This window comes from Plecotus auritus (assembly GCF_963455305.1).
Source record: "Plecotus auritus genome assembly, chromosome: 9".
In the NCBI taxonomy this organism is placed as follows: Eukaryota; Metazoa; Chordata; class Mammalia; order Chiroptera; family Vespertilionidae; genus Plecotus; species Plecotus auritus.
Window position 1 is genome coordinate 134,403,107 of NC_137783.1, and position 18,415 is coordinate 134,421,521.

Genomic DNA, 18,415 nt, shown 5'->3' on the forward strand with positions numbered 1-18,415 from the left:
ACATGTTGGATTTTTTATTATTTTTTAAATTTCTTTCCCCATTGCCTTATTTAATTAGAGACCCAGGGTTGTAGTTTCGTAATTGTTTGCCTATTCTAAAGGGCTGAAATACACTGAGTGGCCAGATTCTTATGATCTCTGAATGCATAATAATCTGGCCACTCAGTGTATATCCTATATAATAAAAGGCTAATATGCAAATTGTCCCTTTGACCAGGAGTTTGACCAGCAGGCAGGCCGGCCAACCACCCATGTCCCCTCCCCCTGGCCAGGCTGGCTGGACCCCACCCAGGCACAAATTCATGCACTGGACCTCTAATATACACACACACACACACTGAGTGGCCAGATTATTATGCATTCAGAGATCATAATAATTGGCCACTCCGTGTATTTGTCGCCTTTTACCCTTTACTCCACTCCCCACCACACACCCTACCAAGTTGCAAATAGAACTTGGTTACAAGTTGGAAAGTCCCAATGTTATACTTACAAATAATTAAAACTCAGGAAAATGTAAATTTGAGTACTTAAGAGCTTTGTAGTTTAAGAGGTCCTCTTTCTGTCCTGGGGGACTATTTTACATTTTTGACAGTTGGGAAAGTTACATCAGTTGAATACCTATTTATATGCCAAGCATTGTCCATATAACACTATAATTTGATTCTGTTTTATAATCAGTGAAAATGAATGTTCAGGAAGTGGGGGAAACTGACCCATAGTCATGAGTAAGTGATAAAATCTGATTTTGGAAAGCAAGAAAACCTCAATTATAAATTTAAGTGAAAACGTACCATTTCCTAAGTGATTTTTAAGTCCCAGGCACTGATAAAACCAGTTTACATGGTTCACTTAAGCCTCATGGAAACCCACCAAGGAGGTATTATTACATTTTAATCTAGAAATTTAAAGCTCATGAAGGTTAATTTGTTCAAGTCAATTAGCTGTAAATTGCAAAATTGATATTTAAAACTAGGTCTGACTTAAAAGCCCTGACCATGAGGTAAAAGCTTTTCACCCTTAAATATATCTCAAACCTCACACATCTGAACCTCACTCAGCTGCCACCAAATGTTTTTTATCAGAACCTCACTCCACTGGAAATAAATATTTAAAAATAAATATTTAAAAAACATAAATATTTTTCATCAGAACTTCATTTCCCCATCCCCTGCCTTCATATATGTACCTATAGGCTGATCTCCTTCCAGCTCACAGCAGAAATGAAAGCCAGATAGTTTCTTTCTTTGAATATGCCAAGTACTTTTACGCCAATAGAAGCATAGGACAATGGGATTTGTAGTTGGAGATCTTGCTTCAAATCCTGGTTCTAATTCCCCTTTGTGCTCTCAGAAAAGTTAACCATGTTGAGTTTCAGTTTTCATGTCTGTGACATAGGTCAGTCAAACCTCTCAGGGGGCTGTCATGACAATTAATTGATGTGGCAGAAGAGCTCTAATACTGAACAGGTAGTTCATCAGTGGACACAATATAAGGCAGCTGTCCTTAAAGTGTGGTCTGGGCAGCTGTCCTTAAAGTGTGGTTCTGGAGTCCTTGAGGCACTTTTAGGGGGGTTGGGGGGGCCTGTGAACTCAAAAAAAATTTCATAATAACACTAAGACCTATTTACCTCTTTCCATGAGTTTTCAGTGGTATTCTCCACAGCCCGCAGAAGATGAGATGTCACAATAGGTTGAATTCAAAAGAAGTTAAGAGAATCTGCTTGTCTCCCATTAAGATAGAAATGGTGGTTCCTAACTTTTGCATTGGGGTCACTTGGAGATCTTTGAAAACTATTGGTGCCCAGCTTTCATCATATTCTGATTTCATTGGTATGTGGTAGTATGTGGTGCATTGGGTTTATAAAAGTTCTTCAGGTGATGTCAATAGATAGTAAAATTTCCTGGGGATTTGTTTTTCAATGGGCATAAAGTTTCTTTTTTATGAGAATGAGTAAATTTTAGGAATCTTCTGTACAACAGGGCACTTACAGTTAATAATATGGTATTGTGCACTGTAAAATATTTTGAGGACAAATTTCATGTTGTGTTCATACCAAAAAAAAAGCAAAATAAAAACTTAACAAAAGAATACAATGAAGTTTTTGGAGGTGATGGATGTGATTAGGATCTTGGTTATGGTGATGATATTGGGAGTATGCATACATTAAATGCACAATTTTTTGTATATAAACTATGACTCAATAAAGCTAAAAAATGAGAAAAGAATGTTAAGTAACCTATAAAAAAAGATTTGCAAAACTTTTTATCAGTGCCACTCTTCACACTATTTCTTTTTCTATTTTGAAAAATATAGTTATGTTAATAAAAGGTTTATTTGTAGCATTATGTAATGAGTCTTCAGTAGTTTTTTAAAGTATAAGAGGGGTTCTGAGACCAAAAGTTTCAAAGATGTTGGTATATGTATTAAGACCTTGGGCCCTGGAGACACACTGTCTGTTGATATCATGGCTTTGCCCTTGCAACTGACCTTGGGTACATAACTTACCTTCTCTGTGCGCCAGCTTCCTTGTCCATAAAATGAGTTTCATAATAAAATTTGCCTCTTAGAATTTTTTGTGAGATTAAATGAGTCATATACATAAAACACAACATACAGTGCTTGGAACATTGTACTGGCTTTTACCAATATTTTCCCTCATTATTGTTACTATTGTAGTTGTTATAAGTTGATAATATTGATACCGCATGATCAATGTAAAATTTGTGGGCCAAGACATTCTTCCCACTAACTCATCTGTCTACAGGACAATAAGGTAGGAGCCTCTTGGAGACAGAGCCTCCTGGTGAAATCAATAGGACCTGGTCACTGCACACCCTGGACTTTGATTCCTTTATCTGTTTGTTGCAGCAGCAACACCACACTGCTTAAGTGAGTGCATGACTGACAGAGGAGGTGACACCAAAGTGACCATGTGATTCTGGGAGAGGAGGAAATGACATTTCAAAGAGGCGGATGTATTTTATCAGCCAAAATTTTCCCAGCCCCATTCCCCTGAGTCCCTCCCCTTTGCTTCAAAGAGTTGCCAGCTTTAACATCCTATGTTCCTTTTGGCTATTCCTCACAAATATAATTAATCTCTCCATGATATTATCTCACTTCTTTATTTGCACAGTGATTTTCAACACCATTCCTCACAATCACAGCAGTCAAAGGATCTGCTAAAAATTGAGTAAAACATAGCAATGAGTAGTTCAATAGTGCTGAAGGCTACCAGCATAATCAAAATTCCCTGTAACAGAAGAAAAAAACAAAAGAATCATGGTATTAGCACAATAATGGTTTTTCAGATGATAATGAGGTAACAATGCCCAGATAAGAAAGTTCCCCCACATAGCAAATGTAGCTAATGCTTACAAAGCAAATTAGTAGAGACTCATTGCAATATACAGATATTTTCGCACAGTACTACATAGCACAGCATAGTGTGGTACCCTACAGCAGAGCACAAAATTGCACAGGCCTTCATTTCTTTCTTCTTCGATGCACTTAGACTGGAATCAGATTCCAAATGGGCAACATTGGCAAATTTTCTTGAGGTATAAGTAGCTTTATTGCTCTTTGGTATTTCATTGACAGATTTCAGATTAGGCTTTCATCTAAAAAAAAATTGACCTAGGTGGTCCAGGTGATTTAGCAGCTCTTCAGGGCTTTTAAATTGTTTTAAAAAGTATGGGGTTTTTTTAATGTAGCATTTTTCTTTGTTTCTAGACTAGGATCAATTCACACATCCCATTTTACTATTACCAAAATTAATCTATTCTCTTCTCCCCTGTTTTCTGTGGTCCTACTACATTCTGTTCCTTTGAAACTTTCATATGAAAAATTATGGATCTCCTTCTATTAGGATCCCCTTTTCCTTAGATGATTAGTTTTCAAATTTCTCAGCAATTTTTTATGGATCTTATTGGCTATTTTCTCTCTCCATGAAGATCCATATCTTTTACGTGCCTTTACACTAAGTTCAGAAAAGCAGAAATAAATGCCTGTTTTCAATCTATCATGTTTTATCAGAAACCCAGTCTATATATTAAAACCAAAACCATAAAAACACTCCACTCATGATTCTAATGTACATCCAGGGCTATAACTACTACCATGCTGCTATACCTGCTTTTTCTTCTAATATATCACTTTTTTATATATTATTCTCATTGATGTATATGTTTTATCTTCTGTACTCATCTGTGAATTTCTCAAGTTGGGGGTAATAATACATTTATTGTTCTATTCTACAATGCCTGGTTGAATGCCTATTAGATGCTATGATTTCTGTACATGTTTGTGAGTTAAATAATACATTTGTCTGCAACATTATTTGGATGGTGCTGATTAGGTTCTAATAAATCTTTATGATTAAACACGTTACTCCTCACCCTAAAAATGCAACATACTTACAATGAATAGGGTGTTAACAGCCTTACACTGACTAACTTCTCCAGAATAGCCACAAAGGTAGTTTTGATCTAGAATGAAACCAAATACAAGGAGAATGATTCCAGCTATTGCTGCCAGGACACTAAAACAATTCATTGTTTGGCTCATCCTCATCTGAAAGAGAGTAAAAACATAACACAATGACCAGGCCCCATGTGAGTATATAGACAAAACAATGGGTGAGGATACTGGGCAGCAAGATTTTGGTCTCAGCACTACAATGCCATGAAGCAGCCATATCATCTTATGAATGTCCCTTCACCTAACTGGGCTTCAGGTCCTCATCTACAGAATAAGGGGAACCAGTGAACTTTTAATAACCCTTCCATCCCCCATAATCTGTGCCTAATTTAAATCCTATTTAATTAGGGGGAGGGGTACACACTGGAGAATAAAAGTTTTTAGAGATAGCCACATTGCATTTTGATGCTCTGATCAAAGTCATAACTTATTTATGACTCTGTTTAATATATATACTATATTTATATATATATACATATATATTTATCATATACTAGTATACTGTATACTATATATTATATACATTTAACACACACACACACACACACACATATATATATATATATACATATATATACTTGCAATTTTTTTTTCTTACCAAAACTACTAATCTATAGGTGGCATTCTTTGCTGAAAATAATTTATTGGCTTATTAATATCTCATAGCTATGATTCTTTGAGAAAACTAAAAATATTTTGCATTCATTAATACTTATTTATTTTCTGATTCTGCATATCAGGTTAAATTATGTCATTTACATAGTGTGCCTATCATAAGTGTCAAATGACTGCCTGTCAAAGTGTCTGGCATGAAGTAGGCACCAGAAATACTTATGTTGGCCCACAGGCTGAAGGGTCTTGAGTTTGATTCTGGTCAAGGGCATGTACTTCGGTTGCAGGCTGGGGAGCATGCGGGAGGCAAGCAATCAGTGTGAGAGGGTTCTCTCTGTCTGTCTCTCCCCCTCCCTTCCACTCTCTCTAAAATCATTCTCTCTAAATAACAATGGAAAAATATCCTCTGGTGAGTATTAGCAACAATAAAAAAAATAAAAAAAAGAATGAGTGAGATACTGTAATAATGCCATCTGCTCTCTGGCTGACAAGTCATTTAATCTATGCCTCAGTGTCTATATATAAAATCAGAATTAAACTGGATGACCTAGGAAACTTGCTTTTGGCTCTAATGTTTTATGATTCTATGAAAAAAAAATAAGCAAATAACACTGATTGGTATCAGAAATCGACAGTTTATGGAGTTATAGTGGCTTAATGATTTTCCAAATTCATTTTCAAGACTCAAAGGAATTATTTCAAAGTTATAAGTACCTTTTTTTTATTAAGGTATTATATGTGTACATATCTTACCATTGCCCCCCCCCCACCCCACTCCCATACATGCCCTCACCGCTCAATGTTTTGCATCCGTTGGTTACTCTTATATGTATGCATATAAGTCCTTCAGTTGATCTCTTATTTCCCCCACCTCTCCCTTACCTTTTTAATAAAGGGGAAATATAACTCACCACAGTTTGTGTGCCTTTTCTTTCCAATGCAATTAGGCAGGCTCCAGAATAAATGAACTGTTAGAAAGAATACATATCTTAGTGATGGACATAAAGAGTTCTCAGAGGATAGACTTCTACATGTCCCTTTCACAGGCCGGCAGGGGAGTGAGAAAGGTGAGATGCCTTGTATGGGTTGTCCAAAAATGAATAGTGGACAAAATACTGAAGTAGAAGTTTGCTTTAGCTTTAACTATTTATTTGAACATGAGAATTTTTTTAAACTTTACTGGGATTTCATTTTTCTCATCCATCTTCCTTTTATAGCTATTGCAGACATCATGACATACTGGTGTCAATTCAGTTTACAACCAATAAGATCAGATTCCATCATTCCTGTAGGAAACATCCTTCCTACCTATGTGCAATCTGATGTGTTCTCTTGGATGGAAACATAAGCAGAGTTGCAGCTAATATTCTGGGAGTTATATAAAAATACCAAAATTTTCATTGTGATGAGTCATAGTGGTAGGATCATTGTCTAAGAGAAATTTCAAATTTGATCACAGTTTATCCATTTTTTAATTTCTAGTTCATTGTGTGGTATTTCTTCAGCCTCATTCCTCCCCTCTTACTCTCTGCACTGAACTCTTACAGTTCTCAGAATAAAAAGTGTTCCCCCATACTTAGAGCTTTTCTCTTATGTTTTTCATGTTTCTCCCTTGACATACAGCAAGACATCCTACCTCTTACACCCAACCATCCCCCACTTCCTTCCTCCATATGTGTCTTCATCTGATTAAAGTTCTTTAAACTTGGTCAAGCTGAAAATATCTCTGGGAAACCTTACCTCTATTTTTTAAGTGCCTTTCCTATAGAGACAGCTTGTGTGTCCTCTGTCACCATTCATCACACCACATGGTAATTTTTTCATGTATTATTTTTGTTTGGTTGTTTTTTGTTTTCTCCCAGTTTTATTGAGAAACTAGAGGCCCAGTGCACAAAATTCATGCACAGGAGGGGGGTCCCCTCAGCCCAGCCTGCACCCTCTCCAATCCGGGACCCCTCAGGGGATGTCGTAGGGATTGGGCCTAAACTGGCAGTCAGACATCCCTCTCACAATCCAGGACCACTGGCTCCTAACTGCTCACCTGCCTGCATGCCTGATTGCCCCTAACTGCCCCCCCTGCCGGCCTGGTTGCCCCCAACTGCCCTTCCTGCTGGCCTGGTCACCCCATGCAGCCAGCTGTTCAGTCATTTGGTTGTCCCTCACTAACCCCCCTGCTGGCCTGGTCACCCCACACAGCCTGCTGTTCGGTCGTTACTGTGAGGGCAGGCATCCTGACCAATTTGCATATTACCCTTTTATTATTATAGATAATTGGCATATATCACTATATAAGTTTAGGGTGTGCAGCATAATGATCTAACTTACATATATCTTTAAATGATCACCATAATAACTTTAGTTAGCATCCATCTTCTCATTTAGATACAAAACAAACAAAAAAAGAAAATATATATTTTTCCTTATGATGAGGACTTTTAGGAGGTACCCTCTTAAAAATATCATATATATTATACAACAGTGTTAAATAGTCATCATGTACTTTTTTAATCTTATAATTGGGAGTTTATATCCTTTGATACCACCCCTGCCTTTGGTAATGTCAAATCTGATCGCTTTTGTTTTAATTAAAATTTTGGGGATGATGTTGGTTAATAAAATTATATAGGTTTCAGCTCGGCTGATGTGGCTCAGTGGTTGAGCATTGACCTATGGAAAAAAGGTCAATTGACCTATGAACTAGGAGATCACAGTTCAATTCCTAGTCAGGGCACATGCCTGGGTTGCGGACTCAATCCCTGGTGTGGGGTGTGCAGGAAGCAGCCAATCAATGATTCTCTTTCATCAATAATGTTTTTGTGACTCTCTCTCTCTCCCTTCCTCTCTGGAGTAAGTAAAAAATATATATTTTTTAATTATATAGGTTTCAATTCTATGACATCATCTGTAAATTGCTTTGTGTGCCTACCACCCAAATTCAAATATTCTTCCATCATCATATATTTGACTCTCTTTAATACTTTCTACCCTCACCCCCTTTTGATTCCACATATTGATGAGATCATACAGTATTTGTATTTCTCTATCTAGCTTATTTTGCTTAGCATAATGCTCTTAAGTTTCATCTGTGTTGTCACAATTGGCAGGATATCCTCATTTTTTATAACAGAATATTCCATTGTGTGTGTGCAAACTTCTTTATCCATTTGTCTGTAGAACACAGCTTTTTTCCCTGTCTTGGCTGTTGTAAATAATGCTGCTATGAATATGGGGGTATAGATATCTCTTTGACATTTCCTTTGGATATATTCCCATAAGTGAAATTGCTGGATCACATAATAATTGTTTTAATTTTTTGGAGGAATAGCCACACTGTTTTTCATAATCAAAGATTGATGAGAATGACATGAAGAATGGAAGGTATACAAAAGAAGAGTCTCTGTCCTTGCCCTCTTTCATTCCTGTCCACCTGATTGCCTTCTATGTACCTGGCTCAGATGGTAACTCATTTGAATGAATGAATGGACAAATAACCTCAAGACCCAAAGAAATATTCCCAAAGGAACTTCAAGACACAATGATGGAATATCAGTAACTGATGAATTAATGGGGAAATAATTTCAACAAGGCTTATTTTTATTTTGACATTTCAAAGCCTATCATACAACTGAATATTGCTCATTTTGAAACTAAGAATTCTCTAATATCCCTGTTGACATGGCTTCACATTGAACTTGATTTACTATACTCACCAAAATGGAGCTCCAGAATGGATATCCTGTAATAAATATAAAGGGGAACCTTGGGTACGGTTCTTCAAACATGAAAAAGAAAATTACCCCAAAAGAAAAGTTCATCAGTCCAAGCAGTATCTGAATAGTCTGTAAAGAGAGGAAAAGGACACAGTAAGGAAAAGCAAAATGGTGGGTTCCCCTTTAGAAAATGTAGAAGATCCCTTTTGATAAAAGGTTTTGGCAATTATCCTCTTTTATAAATAAGGGAAGGGTAGTAGAAGCCCCTTTATTATGTACCCAGGTATTTTCGGATCCCTCTACCTGGTATTTGGTAATGAGAAAAATTATTTAAATCAATGCTCCTGAAGATGTAGTCCATGGATTGGCAGCCTTAGGATCACCTAAGAATTAGAGGTGCAAATTATCATGCACAATCCTATACTTAGTGAATAAAATCCCCAGGCTAAAATTCAAAATAGAGCTACTATATGGTCCAGCAGTCCCACTTCTGGGTATATATCCTAAGGAAACGTAATCACTACCTCAAAGAAAAATTTGTGCTATTGGGTTTATCACAGCATTATTTACAATAGGTAAGACATGGGAACAATCTAGGTAGATAAAGAAAATGAAATATTATTTATATATATAAAAGGCTAAGTGACCTTCTGACCATCTGACCAGTAGCTATGATGCTCAGTGAGCACCAGGGGGCAGAAGCTCAATGCAGGAGGTGCCGAGCTGCAGTGACTTGGTGATGCACCCAGAACCAGAGAGGAGGGAGCCTGATTCGGGGGTGCGTCACCCGAGAACTGCCTTCTCACAATCCAGGACCCCTTAGGGGATGTTGAAGAGCCAGTTTCAGCCTGACCCCGCAGGCCAGGCTGAGGGACCCTGCTCACTCCACAGATGGCCTTCGAGCCATGGCGCCACCCCAGGTGCAGCGGCTGGGGAGGGACCATGGGAGGTTGGCTCTAGGGTGTGTCTGGCCCGTCTCACCCAGTCCCACCCCGCCGGCCACCTTCAAATTAATTTCCTTTCAATGTGCATGAATCCATGCACCGGGCACTAGTTCAGTATAAAAAATAAAATTCTGCCATTTGCAATAACACAGACGGACCTTGAAGAAATTATGCTAAGTGGAGTAAGAGAAAGACAAGTACTTTGTATGTGGAATCTAAAGATATTGAACTCACAGAATCAGAGAGTAGAATAGTGGTTTTTAAAGGCTCAGAGGTTGGGGAGAATATGGAGATGTTGGTCAAAGGGTACAAACTTTCAGTTAAGTTCCAATCTCTAAGGTACAATTTGGTTACTACAATTAACAACACTGTATTGTATGCCTGAAAGTTACTATGAGAGTTGAGTTTTAATGTTCTCACCATACAACAACAAAAATGGCAATTATGTGAAAGATGTGATAACTACCCATACTGTGGTAAACATTTTGCAATATACATACATATCAAATCATCAGATTATACACCTTAAATTAAACTTTGCAAAGTTATATGTCAATTACATCTCAACAAAGCTGGGGTGGGGGGGAACCACCAAGTCTGTGGCATATAAATGTTAAAGTTTGAAAAGTACTGAATTCTAAATCACCATACAGGCCTGGTCTCAAATAGAAGTGGACTGTCAGAAACACTTATGTCAATGACCCATCCTTTGAGTCTATGGAGGTATTGTCATGTCCCAGGATTCACAGCACTCCCCACCTTTTCTATTTTTTGTCTCTATGCTACACTTGTGATGCACTACCACAACAAGCAGTGGTTTGACGAATGCTGGGAAAAATTGATGAGAATGACATGAAGAATGGAAGGTATACAAAAGAAGAGTCTGTGTCCTTGCCCTCTTTCATTCCTGTCCACCTTCTCCATCTGAGGAATCTCCTTTACTCCCATTGCAACTATTACCTTAATGTAGTTGAGTTGTAAACAATATCATTTTCCTTAATTCCAGATTCACATTTTTAGCTCTTGTCAAACATCCCCACTTGAATATCCCATGGGTAACACCACCGCATATTCAATATGTCCAGTCAAGTTCACTCTCTAAGACAATGGAGACTTCCTATACAGCTCTCTTCTTTACTTTGTGAGCTCTCACTAAAATTGCCTTTACCAGTTCCTTCAGGGAAATCTCAGCTTCTTCTAGCATGCACTTCAAAACTCTTCAAGCCTCTACCCATTGCCCATCTCCAAAGCTGCTTTTACATTTTAAAATATTTGTTATAGCAGCAGCCCACTTTTTGGTACCAATGTCTGTCTTAGTCAACTTGGGCTGCTATAACAAAGTATCATAGACCCAGTGACTTATAAACAACAGAAATTTATTTTTCACAGTTCTGAAGACTGAAAGTCTGAGATCAGGGTACCAGAATGATCAGATTCTGGTGAAGACCCTCTTCTGGCTTATAGACTGCAGACTTCTCTGTTGTATCCTCACAAAGAAACCTAGCACTCTGCCCCCCTACTTATTAATAAAATAATTATCCCACAAAGTCCCTGCCTCTAGATACCATCACATTGGGATTATGGCTTCAAATATGAATTTTGGGGAACACACATATTACATTCCTAACACACCTTCAGTAGCATTTACATTGGGGCAAATCTTACTTACCCCAAAGATTTTTATTTTTGTAGTAAAAAATTTTGAAAAGGGCATGGTAGATTCATAGGCTGTGGCTGTATTTTTCATTGACTGAAATTCTGAAGCAGTGACCTCTGGAGGAAATACCATAAATACAGGATGTTGTGCAGAGTTTGAATCCATGATGGTACAGTTGATATTTTGAAGTGTAAAATTATTTAGTTGGTACTTCAATCTAGACCATGCTCTTATCGTGTCCCAAGGCTGTCTGGGGCACTGGCATTGTTGGGCTTTGTCTTGGAATTCTAGAACCATAAAGTCACAGAGTCATGGAATCTCAGGTCAAGATCTCAAGAAGGTGAATGAGTAAAAGACCCAGGTCTGGAGGGTTGGAGGGCCTGACTGGTTGTCCTGGTTCATGTAGGGATTATGGTTTGGTCAGAAATTCCCTGTGACCTTGGGAGGGTCATATCCCCCTCTCTTGGTTTCAGCTTCCTTATATGTACATTGATCAGGTTGGACTAGAAATCTATAAAGACATTTCAATTTCCAAATAAAAGAGTATTGTGAACATTTATTTTAAGTCAGGTAAAGGGAAAAACCCCTCTGGCCCTAAAATTAATTAGCCACTGCTTAAAGTAGACAATTATTATTACCATTTTAATCACGGTGGCCAGTTGTTTTGCTTTTGCTTTGTGTCCACATTATTTCCAAAGTTCTTTTTGGTTGGCTCTTTATCAGCTAAATGTCTTATGTATCTTTATAAGCTTAGCTATAAAACATTGGAAATGTCACACTGAGCTATTCCAGAAGTTATTTTACCTCATTTCTCCATTTCAACATGGCTATGGAACTTCACAGTCTTCTGCTAATCAGTCTACTAGGCCCATTGGTACATGCATAATGTGTATTTGTGCACTACTTTTTTTTTCTTACCATAGCCTTAGATTTCTTTTTATTTCCTAATCTGACACAACTTACTCTCTTTATAGGATTAGTCCTCTCCTTCTCACTTCTGCTCTGATTCTCTTGCTAGATAATTCCAAGGAAGGCTCTCTGTGCTCTTCCTCTTATTATTCTCCTATTGCTATGGAAGCTCAATTTTACTTGTTTTTAAGTATCTAATCTTCGTCTCTACTGCAAAATCTCTCCGTTTTGTCTCTACTGCAAAATATCCACTATCTAGAAAATTTGACAGAAGCAATTAGTGTGACCAGATATCCCCTACTTAGTGGTTCCCAAGTCCTTTCATTTTCTCTTGATTTTTAATTCATAAGTGATAATAGCTCTAGATCTTATCCATGAATAATGATAAAACCCAGTTTCTCTCCCAGATACATCTTAGAAGGGGCAAGTAGAAATGAGGAAAGCAATTTGGGCTTCTATATTGCCTATTGATATTAGGCTTTTGATTTTCTGCTTCTATTGAGTACTTAGTTTTCACTGTATGTCTGGGTTTCTATGTATGAGTCTCCTTGAGGGCTCACAACTTCTAAGTTGTCAAGCCATTTATGTGGCAGTTGAGCTAGGAATTTGAACCCCTGAGCTTAGCATTTTCTCTCAGCATCTAGTCCAGTGACCAATAGGAGTGAGTTGTCAATCTCATTAATTAGTTTTCCAAAAATGTTCAAAAGCAGCCTATGGAGTTACCTAGCTCCTTGTTTCTCATAAGTTCTTGACAGAATTATTTAATACCTGTGTATCTCTGTTTCCATGGACTGTCAGTGTTCTCTTTACTTTTGGAAATAGAGTCATTGGAATCTTTAAATCTAATGAGATTACAGAGCCAATTCCAGAAACCTCAGAACCAATTAAGAAAACTCATCCTTAAAATTCTGTTCCTCAAAGTACCACTTTCCATAAAATTTGTATTAGGGTTCTCCAGAGAAGCAGACCAATTATCCAATTTATATATATATACTAGAGGCCCATTGCAGGAAGATTCCTGCAAGAATAGGGCTTCCTGTGGCCTCCCGTCTCTGCTGCTTCGCTCCCTCCCATCTCTGCTGCCTCTCTCCCTCCCGCCTCCACTGCCTCCCTCCCATCTCTGCTGCCTCACTCCCTTCTCTGCCACTTCACTCCCTTCTGCAGCGCTTGGCTTCCTTCTATGCTGTCTTCAGTCTTTGCTCCGTGCCTGCGTATGCAAATTAACTGCAACCTTTGTTGGGTTAATTTGCATACTCGCTCCTGATTGGCTGGTGGGTGTAGTGGAGGGACGGTCAATTTGCATGTTTCTCTTTTATTAGTGTAGATACCAATAAGATATATACACCAATAAGATCTACATACCAATAAGTTATATATACCAATCTTACCTAATAATAGACAATGGCGATGACCCAGGCATTCTGCCCCACCCCCGGTCTCTCAGGGCCTCTGGGCAGCGTGGGAAGGCGGGGCTGGAGTGGAAAGAGGCGGCTCCCAGAGCAGAAAGAGGCGGCTCTGGGGCCTGAGCAGAAAGGGGCTGGGCCGGAGTGGAAAGGTGGTGCCAGCAGACAGGGAAAGGAAAGCCCATTCTAGCACAAATCTTCGTGCATTGGGCTTCTAGTAAGATATATATACATATATCATATATATACATATATACATATACATACATATATATATATATATATATATATATATATATATATACACATATATATATATTTATGTCATACAGAGAAAGTGAAAACTCTGAGAGATAAAGAACTATTGACACACACAAAAATATGGATGGGCCTCAAGAGAATTATGCTTAGTGAATAAACTCAGTCTCAAGAGCTTAAATATTGTATGATTTCATTTCAACAATCTTGAAATGGAAAAAATAATGGGGAGGGAGGACATATGAGTGGTTACCAGGAGACAGAGATAAGGTTGGTGGTGAGGTGTTACTATGAGGAGGCAGCATGAAAAAGTTTTATGTGGTTATGAAACTGTTCTGTCTCTTGATTATGGTGATGGTTACAGAAACATATATATATAAGATAAAGTTGTATGCAACTAAATACACACACAAATAAATGCAGAATAAAATATGACAAACACTAAAAAAGGTCTGTGGTTTAATTAACTATAATGTTCCACTGTCGATTTTCTGGTTTCAATATTGTGCTCCAGCTGCACAGACTTAACCATTGGGCAGTTGGATGAAGCGTACATCAGCCTCTATCTTTGCAGCTTCAAGGAATTTTGAGTGAATCTATAGATACTTCAAAATGTAAAGATAAGAAAACTTTACAGAGTTTGAAAAGTTAAAAAATACATATTGAAGTGTTAACAAGATAAAGTATATTTATATATTCATTTCTATGTTTAAAAATTTTCCAGAAAACAGTTCTTGGGAACATTAAAATCAATAAATGTGTTACATCCATGCATGGAGAACGAGGGCAGAAAGCTACTGGAGTATTTATTTTATTTTTCATATCAAGGGAGCACAGCAAGAGAGAGAAATAAATTATGTATAAAGTAAAAGAAACCATGAAAAAATTCTAAGATGATGAAAAAGAAGAAGGGGTCCTGGGTTGACAACTGTGTACCAGCAATGGAGGGCAAGTAGGCTGGGCATCTCCAGTACAGACTCCTTCAAAATTATGAAACTGGAATATGAGTCAGTGTGTTTAAGAGATTTAGAAAACTAGTGGAGAGTATGGGGTTAAAATCAAACAGAACCAAACCAGAATAAAAAAGACACAATTCCGGAGGGGGGGGGGGTTGTGAAAAACAAATGATTAAATGGCTCAGTTCTGATAGCATACATGGTCATAAAATACAAATAAGTACATGTCTTTCGGCCCCAAATTATGAGCTTTAATAGACAGAATGGATATGGGAAATGTGCATGTGTTTGGTGATTGGGTGTTGGAAAAGGGAGGGTTAAATCTTGATCTTCTATAGTGATATCAGTGTTTCTCAACTTTTTTCACATAAAGGTACTCATAGGAAATATGTGTCTGGGACATGGCTGAATTAGAGGCATTTAGAGTTCCAAATGGGGTTACTTGCTACTCAAGATAATTTTGTATGACTAGTTAATTTTTTAAACCATGTAAATATGTAACTATGATTATTGAAACCTTAAAAACTGTCTACAGTGGATCTTTGGACAACAGGGGGTTAAGGATGCCAATCATAATGCAGTCAAAAATCCACATGTAACTTTTGACTCCCCCCAAATTTTTGTCATCCTTCAGTATCTACAGGGGATTGGTTCTAGAACCCAATCCTTAGGTGATAGAGTCCCTTATATAAAATGCCATAGAACAATGCATACAATTGGCCCTCCATATTGTGGATTCCCAACTGAAAATGGAAAATACTGTTTTTCATCTGCAGCTGCTCAAATCCACAGATGTGAAACTCAGTGATAGATACAGAGGGGTGACTGTATATTTATTGAAAAAAATATGTATAAGTGAACCTGCGCAGTTCAAAGCCCTGTTGTTCAAGGGTTTACTGCACTTTTGTTTCATATGTGACAAGGCAAGTTAATTTATTAAAAGGAAAAATAATACATCAAAATATATTTAATAATTTTTCTTCTCCCTTTATCACTCATCAGGGGTGTGATAGGAAGAACTATGGCCCCCAATAAAAGTCCATGCCCTTATTCTCAGGAATGTGAATATGATACCATACCTATGAATATATTACCTTACATGGCAAGAGGAACTTTATAGATAAAATTAGTAAATTTATATAAAATGGGGAGATTATTCTGGAATATTTGAGTGGGTCCAATGGAATCACAGAACACCTTAAAAGTAGAAGTTTGAGAAGGACTTAACCTGGATTAAAAATGGAGGGGACCACATGAGAAGAAATCCAGGTGGTTCTAGGAGCAGAGAATACCACCCCACCCCACCAGCTGACAGAGGGAAAAGAAACATACAGCTGTAAGAAACTGAATTCTTCCAACAATGAATGAGCTTGAGGAGGATCCCAAGCCTCAGAACCACAGACCTGGCCAGCAATATGATTTTAGTTAAGTGAGACTCAGCAAATAATCTAACCAGGTTGTCCAGTACTTCTGACCTACAGAAACTGAAATAATAAATTTGTGGTGTTTTAAGCAGCTACATTTTTGGTAATTTGTTGTATATCAATAGATAATACAAGATTGAGCAAGATTTGAAGTTCTTTGCCCTAGTTACTATTATTAGATTAGGGTAACTTCTATGACAATTCCATATTTTCCTTGGACTAGTACCATAGGTCACAGTCCAATGGAATGATCAGCAATGGATTTAATCTCTGCAATTATTTATGGGCCAGGCTTAATTCTCTAAATATTTGAGCACCTTTGGGTCCTGGATTCTTTGCATCTGGCCAGGGCATGAGAAATTATGAGAGCAATGCAGAGGGTTTAGGGATCAAACCTGGAAGTGGTGAGCATCACTTTAGCAACACTTCATTGGTGATAGGCACCTTCTCACCAACTTAGATGCAAAGGGGCTGGAAAGTGTAATCTAGCTATAGTATACGTAATCCAGCAAATGGAAGTGTCCTTGTAAATAATGAGCTCATTTCTCCCATGTGCTCTTGGGAATTGTAGGTGTAAGGTACTAGCATTGGAAAATAATTCTTCCCAATTTTACCAGAATAAAAAGCCTAATAGATACTAGGAAAGACATATTATGTTCAGAATAAGACAGTTTTTAAAAAGTACATTACCTTTAAGTCAATCATAAATGCTCTGGCTCCCTACAGCCTTTTGCACCTGGTCTTATAAACAGCTACTTCACACATTTTTATTCCCTTGTTGGCTCCTAAATATCTGATTTTGTCAACTCTGGACCCAAACTCATTGACAGGACTGTATTAGATATCTCAGAAGGGGAGGTAAGGGGAAGAATTCCTGAGAAGTAGAGAGAGAAAAATGGAATTCTTGCAGATTGGAAAGGCGACTATGGGTCTAAAGGGCATGAGGGGCTTCTGACTTTCTCCCTAGAGAAAGTGGGATGGAAAAAAAACTCAGAAATTATTTTTTTAAATATTCTTACATTTTCACATTGTAAATTTATACCTTAGGAGACACTGTATTCTTACAATAATAAAAGAAAAACCCTGTCTTCCAAATGTGGTACAGAAGCATCAAGTTCATAGGACAATGTGAACTGGGACAATGAGTTTCTCAGTGGTAAATGGTGTGGATGCCTCAGTGATGACAGGAATCGTCTCTCCAATGACTTTGTACTATTTAAGACCCCAGAACCCTTGTACATGTGTGCATCAATGTGTGTGTGTGTGTGTGTGTGTGTGTGTGTGTGTGTGTGTGTGTGTGTTGGATGGGCATGGGGATGAATGGGCAGGAATGACTACATGGGTTGGATTCTTAAAGAATTTGATTAAAAATTGAAAATATATATTTCCTGAACACCTATGTGTGTGGATTAAAAGTTAAAGCCATTATACAAGCACCATGCAAATGTATGCTAGTCTAGCAGAAGCAAAAGGGGGAATTATCAGTATTATTTAGAGTAATTGGAATACAAAGTGGCAACCATTCACAAGCTGGAGGCCAACTCATGTAGGGCTCTTACCAAGATGGAACCACTCAGGAGGCTAATTCTTACTACAGAGATAAATACAGGGGACATATAACCAGTCTCTCTAACTCTATGCCTCATTATTCTGCTACACATAACTTCACTCATCTCTAGGTGGAGGGTTCAGGCTCTCATTTATGCTTTTAAAATGATTTATCTAATGCTTGCTGGAAGCAAGCCTTTGTGCAGAATTCTGTAGAAGACAGATATGATGGTCTGGGCTTATTCACAAGAACATAAGAGAACTACAAGAGTGTATATGATTTCAGAAAAGAAGGAAGTTGGTGAGAGGTCCCCTGGAAATACTTATTTTAGACTTTTTGAAACAGGGAGAGAAAAAACAAAAAAGCCAACAAGGGTGATGAAGGTTGCAGAGAGAAGGGATGATTAGCAATTCCAAATGTATGAAAGTGATCAAAGAAATGAGGATTGGAAAATGTAATTAGGCTTGGAAGATGGAGGGTAACATGGCTTTTGTTCACACAATTTTCTCTGACT

The 18,415-nt window shown here is 37.8% G+C and overlaps 1 protein-coding gene across 1 annotated transcript; it reads right to left on the bottom strand.

Moving 5' to 3' along the window:
• Positions 1-3,142: 3,142 nt before the first annotated feature.
• MS4A5 (membrane spanning 4-domains A5) lies at positions 3,143-11,567 on the bottom strand (the record flags this gene model as incomplete). Its single annotated transcript, XM_080640678.1, has 5 exons — positions 3,143-3,253; positions 4,420-4,572; positions 6,003-6,059; positions 8,802-8,930; positions 11,415-11,567. The coding sequence occupies 5 exons, from the start codon at positions 11,565-11,567 to the stop codon at positions 3,143-3,145; spliced, it is 603 nt and encodes a 200-aa protein (XP_080496804.1).
• Between the last annotated feature and the right edge of the window lie 6,848 nt (positions 11,568-18,415).